This window comes from Fusarium musae, chromosome 6, assembly GCF_019915245.1.
Source record: "Fusarium musae strain F31 chromosome 6, whole genome shotgun sequence".
NCBI lineage: Eukaryota > Fungi > Ascomycota > Sordariomycetes > Hypocreales > Nectriaceae > Fusarium > Fusarium musae.
This window is the reverse complement of record NC_058392.1, coordinates 3,081,792-3,094,014: the sequence shown is the minus strand read 5'-3', so window position 1 is coordinate 3,094,014 and position 12,223 is coordinate 3,081,792. Positions and strand designations below refer to the sequence as shown.

The 12,223-nt window shown below is 49.5% G+C and overlaps 5 protein-coding genes across 5 annotated transcripts; 2 read left to right on the top strand and 3 right to left on the bottom strand.

The window, feature by feature from the left end:
* Positions 1–140: 140 nt before the first annotated feature.
* J7337_008820 (uncharacterized protein) lies at positions 141–742 on the bottom strand (the record flags this gene model as incomplete). Its single annotated transcript, XM_044826427.1, has 3 exons — positions 141–289; positions 339–431; positions 529–742. The coding sequence occupies 3 exons, from the start codon at positions 740–742 to the stop codon at positions 141–143; spliced, it is 456 nt and encodes a 151-aa protein (XP_044679344.1).
* A 2,418-nt stretch (positions 743–3,160) lies between these two features.
* TRM44 (tRNA(Ser) Um(44) 2'-O-methyltransferase) lies at positions 3,161–4,696 on the top strand (the record flags this gene model as incomplete). The annotated part of the gene is made up of 1 exon (XM_044826426.1): positions 3,161–4,696. The coding sequence occupies one exon, from the start codon at positions 3,161–3,163 to the stop codon at positions 4,694–4,696; it is 1,536 nt and encodes a 511-aa protein (XP_044679343.1).
* A 1,394-nt stretch (positions 4,697–6,090) lies between these two features.
* J7337_008818 (uncharacterized protein) lies at positions 6,091–6,652 on the top strand (the record flags this gene model as incomplete). The annotated part of the gene is made up of 2 exons (XM_044826425.1): positions 6,091–6,267; positions 6,320–6,652. 2 exons carry the CDS (start codon positions 6,091–6,093, stop codon positions 6,650–6,652), a joined length of 510 nt encoding a protein of 169 aa, XP_044679342.1.
* Positions 6,653–7,148: 496 nt separating this feature from the next.
* Positions 7,149–7,897, bottom strand: J7337_008817 (uncharacterized protein; the record flags this gene model as incomplete). Its single annotated transcript, XM_044826424.1, has 2 exons — positions 7,149–7,165; positions 7,198–7,897. The coding sequence occupies 2 exons, from the start codon at positions 7,895–7,897 to the stop codon at positions 7,149–7,151; spliced, it is 717 nt and encodes a 238-aa protein (XP_044679341.1).
* A 2,886-nt stretch (positions 7,898–10,783) lies between these two features.
* On the bottom strand, positions 10,784–11,080 carry J7337_008816 (uncharacterized protein; the record flags this gene model as incomplete). The annotated part of the gene is made up of 1 exon (XM_044826423.1): positions 10,784–11,080. The coding sequence occupies one exon, from the start codon at positions 11,078–11,080 to the stop codon at positions 10,784–10,786; it is 297 nt and encodes a 98-aa protein (XP_044679340.1).
* Positions 11,081–12,223: the final 1,143 nt, after the last annotated feature.

Genomic DNA, 12,223 nt, shown 5'->3' with positions numbered 1-12,223 from the left:
GCCGAGCCTCGGTGTGTCTGTTGCGAGAGCAAGAGTACACGTCCGGAAAAGGCACAAGCTGGAGAGGCCATGCGTCCCTGTCCCTCTACGTCATGACGCCCGGGAACGGCGACTGACAGGACGACGGGGCATGCAGAGCTTTAGAAACCGTGGACCTTAATGGTCTTGGCATCTAGCTCGAGGCCTTCCTTCTTGTCGATGAGAAATTCCTGAACATCTTTGCGCTGATCACCCTGGAGCTGGATCACCTCTCCCATCTCGGAGTCGTTGACGATAGTGCCATTGCAGGCTGGGTCGCATTAGCTTCGAAATCGGCGGCGACGGAGTGTGGAACTTACCAAACTTCTTCTTGATGACCTTAAGAATCTTCTTCTGGTCAAATTTCTTGGGGAGACCCTGAACAGTGGTCAAAGTCTTACGTCCATTACGCTCTAGAAACATGTTAGCATTATACGCGAAAATGATGCCACCAAGAGCCAGGTGTAGCATGAAGTCATTCAGTCACACAGAAATCTCACGTGAGGTGACGGTGTGATGTGATCCTCGATGCGCCCTTGGCTAGTGTGGCTGGAGTAGGTGACTTACGCTGAATGCGTATATGGATGTAATTCTGCGTCTGCTTGGTTTCTCCGGTGTCCTCGTCGGCTTCGGCGAAGGGGTCTAGGTCGCGATGGTCAGCTATGGTGTTCTTCAAAATCGAAATTGTTGTGATAGGATACGGGGATGAGTGGAGATTCGACATGTGGCTTGTCGGCAACAAATGCAAGTACGAAAGGACGAAACGACAGGCCGATATCCGATGGTCGAGACGAGCCCCGCAGATGAATATCAAAACCGGGAGGAGAAGGCTTCTCGAGGGTAGCAAAGAGACTCACCGTAGGTCTTGAGATTTTCGATGGACATAAACTCGGAGGTACTGGGGTTACCTTGGGAAATGGGTTTTGTAGGGGGGAGGAGGATGTTTTCAGCGACCGCTGGCAATTTAGCGCCTCGCTGTGAAGATATAAGAGTAGTGTGTGTAAGCGATGAGGATGTCTAGCGACAAGGTTTGCGAGGCTGCAAAGTCTTTGGAGTTTGCGAGTATTTGTGTTGGTGACGTTGTTAGGGAGAAGAAAGAGTTGGGAGAGTTTGGTAGAAGCGGGAGGGGCAAAAATGAGTAAGTGGGCTTTGGGCTGGTGGGAGGCAGGAGGCAGCACGGGCGTGCTAGCTGATTGGCTTGTGTATTGGCCTAATTTCTCAGGCAGAAAGCCTTGTGAGATGAATTCGGTGAGCATCCACTGTCATCTATAATGGGGCCCAGAATCAGAGCCGTCGCTGGGCGGAAACACATAGTAGCTAGAAGTTGAAAATCATTGAAGTCACGTACATAGCCCTCTGCGAATAAAATAACTTCTTCAATTTACATAGGTAATTTAGGGGGATTACACTTCTGTTTCCAGAGGCGTACCTATTTTCAGAGTCAACACATTCTGTTGAAGTTGAAAGCCGATGAGATATTTTGATCGTTGGTGCAAGCAGTCATCCTCCTTACAAGGCCTTGGAAGGCTCACTCGAGCAGTGATATTGGTCAAGATCGACGGAGTAGCCTACCGCACGCCGCACGTTCCAACCAATACACGGCAGCCCAACCCAGCCACCGCTGTTTGTCTCCTTATTCGGGAAGCCCATTGAAAGCGGGAGACTCCTTTTCAATCGCTTTCAATCAAGTCGAGACCTATCATCGGGTCAAAGCTCAACGGGTACCTTATGGCGTCCGCTTTTCGGCACATATCTCGAGAAGGGCATTTGTCGGACATTTTGTTATCTGTTGGATGCACTGCGGCCTGCGCCTTCGTACACATTGTGATATGACATCTGTGATCCATCATCCTGTGCAGTCCCTGTTCAACTGAAAAGTGCGGTGTTGTGTTGTATTGCGTGGTATTGCGTTGCGTTGAGGCCAGTGGTGGTCTAACAGAAGTTGTTGGCTGTCACTATTGCTGCAAGTCACACGGCCTTCGCTTGTGACGCGCAGGACCACATCCTGACATCCGAAAAACTACCTTACTTAGTGTTGCAATACCTTGGGTTGGATTGATGTGATGAGTGAGTGACTCTTGTCAATGCAACATGTGGTTGGAGGGAGGCAACCTACAGGGCAACTCAGATAAGAGTCAGCCTTTCAAAGCCAGACACCGCCAAGGTTACCCTGAACTTCCTGATTCGTTCAGTCATTTCCTCAGTGACTTCTGCGCAAACGCAGTCATAGGTCCCGTTTGTGATGCAAACAAATCGCAATAGTGCAGAGAAATGGACCAGATCAAGCAAGATTCTAGTTCTCCAAGCCGGAAAGGATCCATCGGAAAGGAACCTGCCAAAATCAGGCCAGGGGTGGTGAATGTTACAGATCTTACCTAGGTATTATTAGCAGCGATGTGAGCACGGAAGGCTCCTTCCGGGCCGCTCTGTTATAGACAACCTAAAGTATGCGGGAGCGAGGGAAGAGCGAAACAGTAAGGTAGTTGCCAACTCGAGGGACTTTCGTAAATCAAGGTCACCACCAAGGCAGACTAGGTACCTACATCAGATCACCATAGTGTGCTGTACAGACTGACATGGAATGCATTAACCCTTCCACCTTGTTTCATTTCTATTGCCCTTGGCCGTGGCATTGCTTCTCCGACGCAAGTTTGGGTCGTGCCCTAGTATCCCGCTTCCACTGTCGGTAATCGGTGCCACTTTTGCGGATTTTCTCCCAAGACATAAAGCACCTGTTTCTGATCCATACAGTAGATAGATTACTTCGTCATTATCAGTGGGTGTTTCGCCCAGCTCTTGGACCTTGGATCGAACCATCCCACTTCGCTTCTCGGAACCGAGAGTACTAGTCAGGGCTTCAGCTGTCTAGATCCTGGGGCACAACTAGCCCTATTCGGAGGAAGTCTTCAATACTGCTCACATCATTCGCGATCTCCACGACCACCCGTCACTATCACAGGGGCCATCAACCCCCGGTCCAAATCCGATTAAGTGCTTCTAACGGCGGTGATCACCGTAGGGTCGAGGTAACGCTCCGAATGCACCTTACGGCTGTTGGCACCAGACAGTGTCTGACCACCTTTCAGCAGCCTGCATCTTCGGACCTGTCGGCCACCCTTCCGTTTCTGGATTTTGTCTGAGCATGGAGTTTCCAAAGAAGGCACCTTTTGAGCCCGAGGAGTTTCCTCCGGGATCGCCGCCCGTAATCCGCGAACGTTGCGGCCAAGTTACCTGGTTACCTATGTGCCGCCACACATGCACGTTTGAGACTCAGCATTTCGACGAGATTATGCTCAACCTTGTTGAGAATCCAAACCTCAACTCCAAGTGGTTGTTTCGTGCAGATGTTCTCTTCGATGATGACAGTCAGACCCTTTCCCCTGAAGCTGACGGTGCCATCCAAAGTGACCCTAGGGCTCTCGACTTCCAAGGATTCAGCCGGCAAAGAACCATTGTGCGCCGACTGATACCCAGAAACACACTTCGCGACGCTCCATTAGACCAGACCTGCTCCTTCTATCACACAAATAGTCATGAGGATAAAGAGGCTGCCGGGGAAGCCACCCTGTCAAGATCACTGGCCGTGTATATACCACATACCTCCTCTGCTGCAAACCTACCCTTCTATCACCCAAAGGTCAAGGGTATCAGCCAGCTTCATGAATGGGATGTAGCCACCAACACAGGCACCATCTCCGTCCACTTTGCACTCTTTGAACCCGAGACAGGCGAGGAAGAGGTCGACCAAGTCAAATTGGGGAGGATAGCTTACCATCTACTCCAGACCATTCACAAGCATGGTCACGGCACCGCTCGAGGCTACGTCAAAAGAGTTTATCACGATGTCATTGTACCCCGAGAGAGGTTTCAGGATAGGTACTCTGAACTAAAGAACAAATACGCCAGAACTCTCGTCAAGTCCTGGCTTGAGACTACAGATCCCACAAAACATGTCTTTGAAGATTTAGGTATCGCAGCATTTCTGATTGAGCTGTGGAAGGAGATGTACCACAACAGGGACTTTCCAGGGTTTGTGGACATCGGCTGCGGCAATGGGTTACTGGTTCATATCCTCAGGATGGAAGGATATGCTGGTTGGGGTTTCGATGCCCGCGAGCGTAAGTCGTGGTCTCAATATAACTCACCATTCACGGGATCACCCTCTGGGAACTCCCTCCAGAGGTTGCTCTTACTTCCCAGTGTCATTCCTAGGGAGGCAGCGAGTGATGATACTAGAGTAATCAACTCTGAAGACATTCATGATGGCCTCTTCCCTCAGGGCACATTCATAATCTCTAACCACGCCGACGAGCTTACACCTTGGACACCAATTCTTGCCGCCATATCTCAATGCCCGTTCCTCATGATACCGTGTTGCAGTCATAATCTCACAGGAGATAGGTGGCGGGCACCTCCGCCTCGAGACAAGACCAAACCAAAAAGTATGTTTGCATCTTTAGTCGACTGGGTTACGCAAATAGCGGAAGATTGCGGATGGAACGTTGAGACGGAGATGTTGAGGATACCAAGTACTCGAAACACAGGCTTGGTCGGCCGAGAAAACACAAGGAAGGTTGAAGAGGTCGATATACACGGGATACTACAGAAGTACGGAGGAGTACAAGGGTATTACGACAATGTTGTTAAGCTGCTCAAATCATCCCCCAGAGGACACTGAGCACACCAACTTGAACACACACTTGCCCGCACCACCTCAGTCAACGATGCTCGTGGTTTGTCAAACAGAAAATGAACTAGATATGCAAACGCATCTTCATGCCGTACATATTGCGATTGGGGTTAGAAGGGCGCAGCAGATGATCGTCTAGCCGATCGACTAAGTAGCTCCCACCTTCGGAATATTCGTTCTCGATATGTCGGTACTCCAGACTGTCTGTGTCCACGACCTTCAATAGCTGCACGACCCTGTGTATATCAGGGTTGGCGATACGAAAGCTGGTTGTCCAATGCTTCCCACACAGTATCACTCTCGTCCTACAGCCGAGGCAAATTGTCCGCATTGGTCCAAGAATGTGACAGTTTCGTTTGCTCGTGCATGAGTACTGCAGCCGCTTCTTGATGTGGAATCCACGCAAGCCATGTTGTGGAAGTATTACACACACAAGCCTGGGACAAATGTGCTGGACAAATAAAATTGAGCTATCATTTTGCGATCGCCATCCGGTTCCATGACCTTCATCCTCGCTTAGACGCTCGGCTCTGCTTCCGTGCGGGATGTTTTGATGAGAGTTTACGAGGGTCGTTAGTGTTTCGATCTTGCTTCCTTATAGCATGGGTTGATTAGTGCGACCCCGCGAGAACGGGACAGCTTCAAATGAAGGCCCGACTTTGTCTTTCTCGAGCCCGAATGTATCCCCCTCCTTCTCATCTCGAATTTGGACGCGGCGCCAGCTCGACCCATTTTCAACGGTTGGCTGCAGCTCCCTTCCCGCTGATCAGCGGCCATGCATCATGAACCAGGATGTTATAGCAAACATCATAACACCCTAGTCGCGTTGTTGGACGAATGACAGCAAACGGATTTTCCTTGCACTAACGTTGATGTTAGAAATGTCCTCCTGCAGGTAGCCGTTCACCAAGCGACACTCCCTTATTTCCACCGAAGTTTTGAGACGCCTTGGGTGACGGCACAAGGGTCCGGGCTGCCGGAGCGTGGAATGAGCGAATGATGATGAACTAATGCAATGCAATGCAATGCTTATCGAGGGACCTCTTCAGGCCGGATGCACAGTATAAGGGTGGTATACAGGCCGGGTCACCTTAGGGTGCTTTGCCGCTCTGCTGCTGCTTATGCGTTGCAAACACCCATGTGGAAGCCAACAGCAGTGCAACTCGACGCTCACATATTCGATCGCATACGCTTACGGCTCTAAATATATAAGTATAAAGCCGCCGGGTTTCTCCACCGTTATTTCCATCCTCGTCTCAGTGATCTTATCACGGAATTTCAACAGTCCAACAAGTGTGCTCCCAGTTTCCTCTTGAATACCTAACGTTGCATTCTCCTCGACATAAGCCCAAATATAGCCCAACCCCTTGAACCCAGGAGCCATGGCGCAGGTGCCTTACATCGAAGTCTATCGGTTCAACGACCACATCAAGTCCCTCCAGGAAAAGGCCATTGTAGAAGTGCTCACTTCTACACCTGGAGAGAAGCAATCGAGACTGGGCACGTATGGCTTGGAAAAGCCGTGCGCAGACTTGAGTGATGAAGTGATTCGGGGCCTCGTAAGTCTCAGTATATATCAAGAACCAAGTATCTTCTGACCAGATGTAATAGAGTGGACCACTTGTGAGATGGGCTACCAGCCGTGGTGCTGTCATCCAAGATCTCCAGAGACCCTTTTTCCGATCCGAGGCCTTCCGACTGCAGAAAGGCAGCGCCCTGTGGCCGGGATATCATTCCACTGCGCTGCTCGTGCCCTTGAGCAACCGGAACGCACAGATCGAACTGATTCCCCGTGGAAGCAATGAGGCCATCACGCACAACTGGGATCCACGAACGGTCATTCACCTGAACGAAATGGGACTCCAGTTTCAAGGAAATGGGAGTGTTCGGTTCATCTACATCTTGTTCCAGACAGCACCCTGCCCCAAACACCAGTTTTGGTAAACTTTCTATCCCAAGAGCTCTCAACGAGTATGGGCACATGGGTTGAGATGGCGGATTCTTTTTATCTATTCAATCTCCACGCGTATAGCACTAGTCATCAACAATGCTGGACACACACGCCAACTCAGTATCTAAACTCCCGTCCCATTCAACAAGATCATCCCGTTCATCGAATTCCATCACGCTAGTCACATCGATATTGCCATATACACATATACTCTCGGTTTCTTGAGGGGATAGCATACGGTAGATGGCTTTGTATCTATGAGCAGTAGTCAGGCATGAGGACAGAGTCAGCAAGAAAACGGACAGACCTTACTCCCACTTGGAGTGCCGGCCCCCCAGCACTTCATAAACCAGAGAAGGTATTTCGAGGTATTCAGATTCGAGGGGTGTTGTCGGCCGATAGGTTGATGGTATCCGCTGTTTAATGAGACGGGCGCAGGCAGGGTCGCGGCATTGGAACACTTGGAGACAGTTGTGTGCTGGAAGAGGCTTAGGGACAGTTCTGGGCTGGGGAAAATCTGGAATCTTTCAAAACTTACCATGCAAAGGAATTTCATTTGCACGACAGCCAACCACTCTACTATACTCTCTGAGTATCCCGATGCCTGTGATAACTCCCTCTCTTATCCTGTCTAACATGGGTAGCGTTAATTCTTCCTCTAAGATACCGCACTGTCTCACGCAGGCCCTCAGGCCTCTGTACACCTCCTCTTGTGGGCAGCCATCGACGAGTGCCACATGGCATGCAGCCACGAAAATGAGGGAGAAGAGGGAACCAAGAGAGGGATTGTTGCAAGCTCGGGCAAGATGCCAGGTGCATTCGTTGAAGAACCGTGGCCAATCAAGGTGAGCCTGGATGCCCGGGAACAGGTAGGGCAACTTGAGACGATGGCACAAGGAGCCGACATCGATGTTGCTACTGAGGTAGTGGGACCAGTCGTCGTCACTTTGAGGAACCTGAGCGAGAAAATGAAGTGCATGCGGATGCCAGCGACCACTGTGTTGGTTGTTGTCGGATCCTGGATCGTCTTGTTTCACGTCTTTCGAGTCATCGAAATCGTCTTCCTCATCTGTATCTATGTCCGAAGCAATTTCATGGGAGCAGGCCTGTGGGTCAATCTTGGGACCGGTACCATCACTGGGCTCATGAAGATTGTGGAGCTTAGGAGGAGACTCGGAGACCATGTTCAAGCCCAAGTGAGGATACTCGAAGACCCAACGATACTGAAACTGGGACATGGCGGCGGGCTAGTTCTTGGGCAAAGCTTGCTTCTGGTAACTGGAAGTAGCCGGACAGCAACTGGTAAAGACGATAGGCTATAGGGTTTGTGGGTGTGTGCAGTGTTTTCTGTGTTTCCTATGTTGATTGAAGAAGTGTGAAGATGGTGTAATGATGGAGAAGCAGGTTTCCGTTGGGAGAGACTTGGCTTGAATATGCTGCACAAGGAGGACTATTTATTCTATTTTCTGGCTACGAACGGACGGTGATGCAAATATCAGGATATCAGGCAACGAGTACTAGTTCTTTCTGTTCCCTCCTTCTACTCCCTTGACTGTGGGAGTCTTTGTTCTGAGTTAGTTGCAGCATAAGCACACGAAGAGTCTCACATCTAGTCCATCTTGCATCTGTTGCCTCGAGTTTCAGTTCAAAACTCCACTGTAAGGCGGGAACAACGGCTTTCCTCACGGGACGCCTTTCCATCTCCGCGGGAAACGGCATTAGTCTGTGCTGTCGAAGGCCTTAAAGGTCTATGGATGGCGCCGCCACGTTTTCTCTTCGTCTCAGTGTTCCTTTGTGTCAGGCTCGTAGTGAGTGATAGGCCCGGCCTCGTTGGCCAGAAGCAAATATGTCGTCAGTTGACTTGTCAGGATGGTAGTGACGATCTCAGTGGAGAGTTGTCGTCGCTTCAGGAGGCTTGTTGTCCCCTGCAAGTCTCGGGCGGCTGCTTTTTCCCAGTGTCGGTCAGGGTGGAAGCACAAACGGCTAACTATCTATCTGGCCCAACGCATGCAGTTCAGATGGGCTACTGCCGCCGTCGTCGTTTGAACGTGCTGTAGCCCTAGTCCATGAGGGCTGGGGGCAAATCGTGCTTGCAGCGACTGACATCAACCCCCCTCGCAGGAACTCGATTCCTCTATTCTCCAAGGCGCAGGACGCTACGCTATGGGTAGATGCAGACGGCTCAGACTTCCAGGTCTGTCGGTCACCAGAAGGAGAGGGTGTTCACCCTTGCTCATAAATTAACGGGTGAGCTGTGATATACAGTACTGTACTGTCTTGGAAGTATGTATGTACGCAGCCGTTTGTTGCAACTCACACCCCAAATGCCATTCAACGGGCGTCAAACGGCAATGAACTGATCCGGCAGAGTCCGCCCCCACACTATTGGGGGTGGCCGTTTGTATATCAGCGCTTGTATGGAAACTTGTGCGCCTCGATCGAGCTGTAGCCGGGTAGATGGGCTCTAAGAGACAGGGGACGTATAGACATTGGACGTATCTAATAAGATCGGAGAAAAAGATCGAGGTTCGAAGTGGACTTGTCTCATATCACATACGTACTGTACTTAACTTAAAAATAAAAAAGGAGAATGGCTCGATGGGTCTGGTCTCGTTAGATCTCGGATAGTCCCTTGTTGGCCTTGATTCGATATCCCGCCGATCTGAAGCGCCTCGCTTACAGATCGTCTGCGGTGTTTGGACGAGATCGTGTCATGATCAAGTCATTCGATCTTGGAGTTTGAACCCTGGCCCTTGGGTTCTGGCCCGTCAAGTCTAAGCTAAACTTGTTCAGCTTATCTCGTGATCCCGGATCAAGAGTTGATTGCAGGATTGAGACGCTGGAGAGGCAGGCTCAAGAGTTTAGTCCAGGCTTGCCAAGACGTGTGCTTGCAGGATATGGCCGCTCTGAACAAGGGTGACCCCTGACAGTAAGCACATAATGTTCTATGGGGTCTAGCTTCTAGTCAATTATTCAAGCTTGTTATTACCGTCGGTACTTGGATAGACAGAGAGAACAAGGTCTCTACCGTGTAAATGCTCAAAGGCCAGACTGGACTGTGATACTGGCATTTGCGCCTGTGCAACACGACCGCATATGCATCTCCCCCAGACCGGTGAGACGGGATACAGCATGAAAAGCGCTTACTTTTGTATGCAAGCGGGCGGAGCAGGCAAACGAATGAGTGAATGGAAGAGACATGGCATGGCATTGCATGGCAATGAATGACGATCAGAGGAGAGAGAACACGGCATGTTTCTGGGTGAGACAGATCTCATCGTTTGCTGCTGCTGAAGCTGAAGCTGCAGCTGCAAGCCCGAGAGAAGTCACCACATCACATCGCATCGCATCGCATAGCCTAGACTACAGCCTACAGCTCGAGCTTACAGCCACTCCACTTGTCGCCTCAAACTGTCTCAACTCTTGGAAAACGGGAACGGGCCTGAAAAACCATGACCTGCTCATCTTCCAAAGAAGCCATGATCTGACGCTCTATGCAAGCCTCGAAATCGTACAAACGGATATTGTACTATGCTGTTGCCCGCTCGTATTGTTGTCTCACGCTAATGCACATACAAACACATGGATGTTCCATATTCACAGCGCGCTCTACCAGGTTTTCGCGGAGGAAACTAGATTGCGGTGCTGCAGCTTATTCTCTCGTGCTCAGTTGATCAATTCAATTCTCGCTGATTCCATGCCATGCCATGTCCATGCTTCCTCCTGCGGGTTGCTACAGGACGAGGAGTGAAAAAAAGAAAGAAACGCTCCGCCATGTCCTGGTTTTGTAAGACAAAGGAAATTGATAGAAGAACGGAAAAAGAAAAGATGAAAAAATCTCGAGTTTCGTGAGTCACGCTCGAGTTCGCAGTATAATCCGATCCCCCGCTTGGACCTTGGTCAATCTTTCGGTCCATTGTCCTTTTGGGATAGCAACTCGTGGTTCTTGTGTCCGTGTGTGCTTTTGGTCGTTGGTCTCGCAAGGCGGAACAGCTAATAAGCTACCTATTTCACTATTAGCATGCTTTCAAGATAGGAGCAATAGTAGAATACCTCTAAAATACTCGGCCAAAGCTCAAGTGGCCACTGAAAATCGAGTTCCATATCGTCAAAGCCACTTATGCTCAAGTCTGCTTCTTGTTCTGCTTCTTGGCACCACCGCCTATATCCTTATGCTTGTCCTCGTCCTCCTCAGCCTCTCCCTCCTTCTTCTCAGCTGCCTCGACGCGGGCGACGGTCTTATCGTGATGGAAGTGTGATTGCTCTCTCTTATTCTTGGCCATCATACCGGCACGGGAGAGCGTCTCGATGGTGGTTTGGTCTGTGAGGCCGAGGGTCATGCGGCGCAGATCCTCGCGGGTCTGCTCGCTCATAGTCTCCTTCTTCTCCTCCGGTTTCTTGTTATTGTTGTTGTCTGCCATGATGTATACCTTACTTGATGAGAGTTGATGTATGTATCTTGTAGCAGTAGTAGTAGTCAAATGAAGCTCGAGATGTTGATGAATGATGAGCAACAACAAGAAGAAAAGAGTCAGTCGTGACGGTCATTCCCAAATGGAAGCAAAGCCGTCAAGAAGGAGCGAACGACGTTGACAATAGAGTCAACTGCTTCATTGAGGTTTCCTATCATTGACGCAGCGTTTGCATCGCAGTTCAATAGGCACCTTATAGAGAGAGAAAGAGAGAACAATAGCATCAAGCACAATAAAGAAAACGACAGAGAAAGTGAACGAGTGTTTGCTTCAATAGCCAAAGCAGGCACGGCACTCACTGCTGCATTCATTCAACCCAATTCCAACAAACCATGAGCTCATATGCAGGCAGACTTCAACAACAATAAGGCACTTGGGAACTTGCTATAGCTTCTACGAAGAGATATATCTGCAAATTCACGGTTGAAAGACTGTAGGATGTGCAACGTAGTAACCACGGAGAGCCCAATCATATCAACAAGAGATGCTTTGAGTGTTCAATTTCTTGTTTATTATTAGGTTTCGATGACAACGGCCAATTCCCAGTGTTTTAGACATGATTTATTATTAGAGTTAGATGACAATTGTCAAAGCTTAGTATTCTAGACACTGAAATGACCGTGCAACACGCCTTGTTCAATGGGTGTGATGCTTGACCATTCAGTTTTGTGCACTGCAGGACTCTCAAGGGCAATGTCACGTACAGACAAGAATAGTCCGATGCGTTTGTGCTTGAATCGTAAGTTATATATTAACTATCTATAATTGTTCTCAATCTGAGGTCCCAAAACCTGAAACTCCAGACATCATTGTTGACTAGTTCCTCTATAGTCTTTATGTTTTCATGCCGCGTCTCAATATACTCCAATAGAAATAGTTCGCAAGTCGCTTCCTGTGCCGGCAGGACGACCGATTCATACTCGATATGTACAAAATGCAATGGTTGAAACCCAGCAGTCAAGAGTGCGTTTGCTGACTGGGTACAGGGGGAATATGGGTAAATGCAAAGCGCCAGCCGTGGTCATAATGAAACCCAAATGCAAGTAAACGACGATGCCACCTTGCGAGGCATAATCCAAGATTCCCTTAAAA